At 50.6% G+C, this 7,653-nt stretch overlaps 2 protein-coding genes across 2 annotated transcripts; one reads left to right on the forward strand and one right to left on the reverse strand.

Moving 5' to 3' along the window:
* Positions 1 to 3,920: 3,920 nt before the first annotated feature.
* HO173_005224 (uncharacterized protein) lies at positions 3,921 to 4,356 on the reverse strand (the record flags this gene model as incomplete). The annotated part of the gene is made up of 2 exons (XM_037307142.1): positions 3,921 to 4,285; positions 4,347 to 4,356. The coding sequence occupies 2 exons, from the start codon at positions 4,354 to 4,356 to the stop codon at positions 3,921 to 3,923; spliced, it is 375 nt and encodes a 124-aa protein (XP_037165782.1).
* A 2,600-nt stretch (positions 4,357 to 6,956) lies between these two features.
* On the forward strand, positions 6,957 to 7,653 carry HO173_005225 (uncharacterized protein; the record flags this gene model as incomplete). Its single annotated transcript, XM_037307143.1, has 3 exons — positions 6,957 to 7,092; positions 7,146 to 7,432; positions 7,525 to 7,653. The coding sequence occupies 3 exons, from the start codon at positions 6,957 to 6,959 to the stop codon at positions 7,651 to 7,653; spliced, it is 552 nt and encodes a 183-aa protein (XP_037165783.1).

Genomic DNA, 7,653 nt, shown 5'->3' on the forward strand with positions numbered 1-7,653 from the left:
TTGTGGCAGGGGTGCGGGACGGACGGTGGGTGGGCGGGGGAGGGGTGATGGGAGCGACGTGGATGGTTGCGTTGGAAGATTTGAGGGTTGCGTTGTCGGAGGCATGCTGGAGGTCGGTGTGGTGTCGGCTACACGAGTGGTGACTGGATGGTGGTAGACTGAGAGGTTGATGGGGCTTTTATGCGATGTCTCGTTGTGCCACAACTAGGAAGGTGTCGTGGAAGAGTACCGGTGTCGAAGGGATCTAGCCAGGGTTATAGGTACCGACATGGTGAGCTTTCAACTCCTTTTTTCTGTCACTATTGGTATCGTTGATCGCTTCTTCGAGCTAACCCTCAATCGAAAGAAGTGATGGTAACTATGGTGTGGCGAAACGAGAAATCAAGCAACGGGACTTGTAATTGCTATCTTTCGAATGTGGTGAATGAATCCTAGTGTCGAGGAAACATAACAGCAAGTCTGCAGGATCTGAGATCGACAGACTCAACACATGCAATCCCCATCGACAATGCAGTCACGGTCACTTCGCCCAGCCCCGTCCCGGAACGTAATCAGAAAGGGACGAAACACGCTCCATCTGTGCGCTAAGACGCATTTGGAAGCCCCCAACGGCAACACTGGCGAAGATTTCGAACAGGGGAAAGTCACGGTCCAAGGGGCCTTTCCTTGACAGAGGTTCTTTTTCGGTGCGGAAAGAAATGTCATCAAAGGGTTTGGAAGCTTGGGTAATGAACATCTCTCCGTCCGTTGTTCTCGAATCTTAATGTAATCAGCAAAGAGGGAAAAGGGTACAAAAGTGGCCTTCGTTTGTAGCATGAACGGGGTTTAAATGGTCAAAACCCATAAGTCCATATTCAAGGTACAGGATTTGGTACCGCGGAGCACCCTCGGAGCTGCAAGACACATTTTGGGCGCGAAAGGCTCTTAAGACACCATTGAGCTGTCTCAACAATCACGCTATTGCTTTTAGGAATGACTTTAGACGGTAAAGCTCTGAGAGATGTTCGCTTACGGTGCTTCGGTTATGTGGTCGATCATACCTCCACCTGAGAGAAAGGGGCATGTGTTGAAGCTGCCTTTTACAAACCTACGCCATTGTAGCCAAAGAAAATTCGAGGCTACGTCATTACTCTTGCTTCTTGGGACGTAACACTTCCGCCTTTTAATACAAGAAAGTAGCAGTTTGTATAGGACAAGCGGGGATCAGTGCACAATCTCCAACAACGTCGGAAGAAGAGCCAATGTGGAAACGGTTGAAAGAAGCCGCGGACGAGGGGATCTCCAGACTTCGATTGTTTGCCAACGCAATCTCAAGACTAGTTGAGAATCTGAGCATAAGAGACGCTATCAATCAGGGAAATTGCTTGGACAAGTATCAGGTACTAGCTCTTGAAAATGTTTCAAAGAGACGCGGATACCGGTCATAGCAATCCAAACAGTGCTAAGCATGAACGGAGTTCAGACCCACCGCTGCCGTTGAATCTAGCCCAGCATTGAAAGAGCGCCATTGCTGACGGATTGAACGCTCATGTGACAAAGCAATCATCTTGGGTATAGCGACGCGGATAAAGATGAAGCGAAAAGTGAGGACCTCCGACTGGAGTTAGAGAACAAGGTCACATGAAATTGGATCTCATAAACGGTGTCCTGTGGCCATCTTATTTGCGTGTGGAAGAAACAGAAATGTCTAGGACGGCGGACGAAAACCGACATGGTTTCTTTTTTCCCGGTTTCCGGATAAGGAAAACCACGCCCTCCTGAAAACCTCGGGCCACGGTCTGAATCTGACGTTCAAACCGAAAACAATGTTTGCAAGTCCAAGGACCAACTCCCATGTGACCACAGCGACTCCGATGTTTTCTGCTGACAGCACATCGCCTCATTGCCTCGTTTCTCTCTCTATAAAAAAGCATATCCATCAAGACCTCCAACCCTTCTCTCCTCTTCTCTCCCCTGTATACCTCACCTTCAGTCAACACCCCAACATCAAAGAAACCCACAGCATAGAGCTCATCCTCCAACCCCACAACGATGTGCTGGGACCCCTCTCCTCGGCGAACCCGCGACCGCGACCTCGAACCAGCAGACCACACCTTCGAATACCCAACGCCGTCCCAACTCGCGCAACTGGGCCCCGGACGTATGAAACGGACGGGTGGAAGTGGGAGGCAGAACTTGCGAGGAAGCATTGTCGATCCGGACAACCTCATTATTGCCGATGACCGTGTATCTGTGCCTGAGAGCGCGAGGGCGAAGAGACGGCGAAGGAAATCCTGATGGATCGTGTTGGGAGAAGAGGTAGGGCGGTGCTGCGAGGTTGTTTGTTGCGCGTCAGACATTCATAGAGGCTTGTAGAGCGGCGGGAGGACTGGGTAGGAAGATGAGAGGGACTTAGTACAACAGTCTATTAAGATGAGACGTCGAGAACGGACAGATGCAATGTATCGTAAGCGTTCGACCGAGCTGGTACAGACCAGAATGCGAGCTCGTGCGGGAAAGGGAAATGTTGAATTGACAACAAGCGTCTGTGAAATTCTGCAATCAAGCAACGAGCAGAGAATCCTCACTCCTTTGATCCGTGAAACTTGAGTCGAAAGTATGGCACACCCTGTATAGCCGGAAAAAAAATGGTAAGAAGAGAATATGTGGAAGAGCGGAAGAGTACAGGATAGTTAAACCCTGCACTGTTCACGTATGTCCGATAACTGATCTCTCTCAACATGGGCGAGAGTGATTCATTACTGCATTCTTGCCTCAATGCATTCGAGTATGCTTTTCACACGAGACGCAACTTCTCACAGCCCCACCAGCCCCTCACAGTATCAACCTCTCTCGCCATATGTCTCCTTGCACCCTAAGTCGATTCACTGCTTCATCTCCCACAGAATGCCCCCTCACCCGATGCCATCCCTCTACATAACATGACGCGCACCAGCGTCGCAACAGCTCTCTATCCCGCTGCTTCATCGCGCATGCATACTATTTCGCAACTACATACCTCGGTCATGAAAAGTCCATTCCATCATTCACCGCAGCTGCCGACGCGCAAGGAGTGAAACATGATACAAGCCGATTACTGTGAGGACTGGCCGATATCATGGAAGATGAGGGGGCGGGGGCTTTGCTGAGGCGTGTCGTGGGTTTCCGTCACCAGTTTCGATCTTTGGAGCTGTGTTGATGGATTCAAAATATGGGCTTCACAGCCGTGGTGGGTGAGAAGGCGACAAGTAGTTCATTCGGACATCACGTCTGCCTCGATTGGCCTTGTGGAGCTTTCTGGGGCTGGGAATGAGAGATGAAATAAGAGTGGTGAGGGTGAAGGGGTTGAGTTGGTGAGGAAAGTTTAGACATGCTGTGTATCTATTTTGTAGAATCCGCCGATACGACTCACGTGGTCGTGAAGGCTAGCAAGAGAGAGCCGGATCGAATCAAGCACGCGTAATGATAGATGTAACAGGGCTAGAGCGGGTGCCTGTAGTTCAAGTCCCTATCATCTCCCTCGCTTCACGGTCAACAGTAGGTCCACGGCCTCTGACATATGGGCAGGGATGACGACGGCCTCGTCGGTCTTGCCTTTCTTAGCCCTTCGTCCCTGTCCGTATCCACCGCTGTCATCCTGGCCACCGGTCTCCGTCCCTCCAATCTCCCCCCTCTCTCCGTATCCTCCCTCTTGCGCTTTCCAGCGTTCCCCACCCGTACGTCTCCACCATGGCTCGGCAAGCCCGTGGTCTCTACTTCTCCACCATCCTTCTTCCCACCAGCCGCATTCTCCTCTTGCCCTTCCTCTCCACCTTCAGCCTCCGATTCGTCCCGCCCACAACTCGTGACGAGTACGACCAACTGGACGCTTCTGAAAGTATCGCTGATGGCATACATTGAACTGCCATCCGCAGATTGACCCCATAGCGACTTTCTCCAGCTCACTTGCCCACAGGGGGAATGGTCTTGAACCGGATGGGTAGGGCGACGTCAGGGTCGACGGCTTTGAGCTGATTGTACAACCACGAAAGCCCCTCCGTTCCCGCTGCGTCCAGCGAAGCGTGTACGCCGAGGACGCCAAAAAGCTGTCTGTCGCCGGCGAGCTCGGCCGGACCAATGTGGATTGTTTTCCCGTCCAGACGGGTGATCGTGTCGGTTGTATCGCCATGATACCACTTCTGGGCGTCGTAGGAGACGACGTAGAGCTCCGGATGTGCAGGGGATGTCTGCGTGCCCACATCCACTAGGCTTCTGTCGGCTATGGGAGCTCGTTGCTGTTGCCCATAGCTAGTCGGGGCCGGATCGTCTGAGCTCCAGTTAGCTGCGGCTGTCCATGGTTCTGCGTATAGCTAGTGGGATTGCATTACCAGAGAGCATGCTGGCGACGAAGGAGGTCTGGTTGCCCGAATCCATCCCGCTCCTGTTGGCTGTAGGAGCTCTTCGGCGTTGCGTATGGCTTGTGGGGTTTGGATTGTCTGAGCTCTCGTTAATTGTGGTTATCCTTGGTACTGCATGAAGCCAAAGACAGGTACATTACCAGAGATTATGGTGGCAACGAACGATTCAGGATTATGCAAAGTCTTTGGGGCTCTGTGGCTGTCAGACCTGATGCACTTTCTTCTTGGTGTTGATTGTTGAAGAAAGAAAATTACAATAATTTATAGGTTCTAGTGTGCCGAGACAATGCCATCGACGACTAATCGACACCAGAGAGGACAAGTGCACAAACTTTATCTTTCCGCAGCATTCCAAAACATGACAGACAGAAAAACACGAACAGAGACTATTGGCTGAGCAATCCCTAGCGTGCTAGGGGTCCCAATGTTCCTAAGTGTCCTTTCTTTCAGTGCTGTAGATAGAAGCGCAAGCTTTGATCTTCGAGATGCTAGACATGATGGAGATGCTGCTTGCTCGCGCCACACCTGCAGGCCTGATTCAGCGATCAATCATTCTTGAGGTGTTTCTCGAAAAACGGATGAGGTTAGGCACTGACCTTATCACGCACTCGTCCACTCCCCATCATAGACAATCCCAGCACAAACTTTAAGGCATTTTTGGTGCACTTGATGGAATATCATTCCGTTTGCCGTTGCAGCATAGAAGCCTAGACCTTGCTGTCTCCTTTTCAACAGCATTGCGGAAACCGTGGTTGATGTGTGTCCCTACAGCGAGCAAGGGACTCTGAATTGTCCACCAGAGCTACCTAACAAGGACCCCAATCATCTCACGACTTATCATTTCGCTGTCAGTTATGCTTGTCGCCATTGTTATAAACTTGCTCGTTCTTATATTTACAGTACTGGTCGTCTTTGCGTCCCGCGTAATCGTCATCGATGATTGTTCAAAGTGACTTTTCTGCGTTGTTATTGCAAACCATCAGGAACAGAGACATGTACTGAACTTGAGGGGTATATGTATAAACCACGTGTTTCCGTAATTGTTTCACAAAGTGTGAGGGTTAAAGCGTCTTATATGAAATTGTGCGAAGAAAAGAAGCTTGAATTGCAGTCATTGTATCACCTTTATACATTTAGGTGGCGAGCGGTTCTAACCCTTTGAATGGACAACGACGTGTCGAGTCAACTTGATTGGGCGGATGATGTTATATTGTCACATGTCCTCTATGACTGTGTCAAGTAAGAGTTGCAACCTAAGTGATTCATTGTTGCTGTGTGTTAGCAGGATCTCTTTTTAATCGGTTGCACTGAGCACCCTTGATCCTGGCATTGGTCGGCGATCTTCAAGGAATTCCCGTGTACTTCCTTGTCTGGCTGTTCTGAATCTGTTGTTTTTTAATTTGCAAGAGCCGAGCAGCATTCTGGAGGCAACCGTGATGCGAGACTCGTGGGCCTAGTGGATCTCAATTTCCAAACCTTTGGTCAGAAGAGGAAATATCACTATTGAGCAAAAGACTAGCGGGCTGGCGACGTGAGATATGATTCACACTCGACTGCCAGTCAACGATTGGTGATTTGTCGCTGACACTGAAGTGGGGGTGGCGATCGAGTCCTGCTGGAACTCTCCAATCACACCTGATGCTGATCTTGAGTCGTGGCGACCTCAACAAAGAGGTGCCTGTCACTGTAACCATCTAAATCAATTGCAAGGGTGCAGTGGGAGTGTTCTATCTTCGATGCGTTGGAGAAGTAGTTGACCCGCTAGCCACTGTTCGGCTAGCGATGTGCCATTACTGTAACCCAAAGCTGTTATGCCCACCGTTACAACCACTATACTCGACATCTCTACGTGTTCTTTCCTCGTCAATCATCGTTTCGTCCTAGGTGACTGAAAGCACGTACAGAGCAGAACGCACGCACGTTGTGCACGGAGGCCCGTGGTTATGGCACTGATGCATCACAATGAATTGAGTTAATCCGACTACTGATACGAATGAGCCCTGTTCCTATGGGCAACGACCGAGTGGAGTAATGAGGCTAACGATAGAATACCATTGAGCTTGAGCAGAATCATGATTTACTCGTTATGGAGTCTGGACTTGCTCGCCATCCATGTTGCGTATAGACTGCCCAAGTATCGAGGATAGCAGAAAACTGATGTAAGGAAGACGCTTGGTTGCCGAGAGTAGCATTTTGCACGAGCGCATAGGCGTATCTTGGAGGCAAGCCATGCTTACTACCGTGCAACCACATATCTTACGCCTTTGACTATGTACTTGAATTTCGGGCGGGTTTATGCAGTGGCTTCCATGGCGAACATAGCATACATCACCCAATCCTTCGCTCAGCCTCATCCCAGATCCTATCGCAATGCCACCTTCAGCCGCAACTACTGTAACCCCCCAAAATGCAAAGCACGATTCTACGCCTCGGACACATTTCGGCTTACTTAAGTCTATAAAAGCCTCTTGATTCCCTCTACAAGGTTCGGAAGCTTTCACCTGTTGCGATAGAGTTGATCATTATTTTGCAAATATCCGCCCACATACGACTTCGCATTCCACGCCCTTCTCTCGCACGATGGCCATCCAGCAGCCTCTTCCCGCCGGGTACGAACACCCTGAGCATCCTTCGCATGAGCAGGCGCAACTTCATCCCCACTCCGCCTCAAATGTGTCACCCGGGCAGGGCGAAGCTCTCAAAATCCACAATCAAGGTATTGCACCACCCTTAAACTGCATTCCCGAACCAACTAACCATCCTTCCCAGCACGCGAAGCAGCCACCAAGCAGACCTCAGTCCACCGCCCAGAACTAATCTGGGACTCGCACCTTGCCGCCGCAGCCGAAGAATGGGCGCACTATCTCGCCTCCAGAGACGCTGGTCTTCAGCACAGTACCGGCGCTGAGAGACCAGGTCAAGGAGAGAATCTTTACTGGACGAGTGCCGGAGGCACGTTGGCGGATGGGAGTCAGTGCTGGGTTAACGAGCGGAAGATGTATCATGGGGAGAAGATTGGCCAGGGGAACTTTGAGAGTTATGGGCATTACACGCAGGTATGTGCATTCTTCAACTTCCAAAAAACGAAGCCGCAAACAAATTGGAAGTGGTTGGCGCCCAGTGGGATCGACAGAGCTGATGAATCTAGGTGATCTGGCCCTCAACAACTCACGTTGGGGTCGCAATGGCCAAGACCAGAAACGGAGCCAATTTTATCGTCGGGCGTTACTCGGGCCCTGGCAACTATACCGGAGTCAGCGCTTACACGGGACATTGA

This window comes from Letharia columbiana (genome assembly GCF_014066305.1).
Source record: "Letharia columbiana isolate WasteWater2 chromosome Unknown Sc0000014_s0, whole genome shotgun sequence".
In the NCBI taxonomy this organism is placed as follows: Eukaryota; Fungi; Ascomycota; class Lecanoromycetes; order Lecanorales; family Parmeliaceae; genus Letharia; species Letharia columbiana.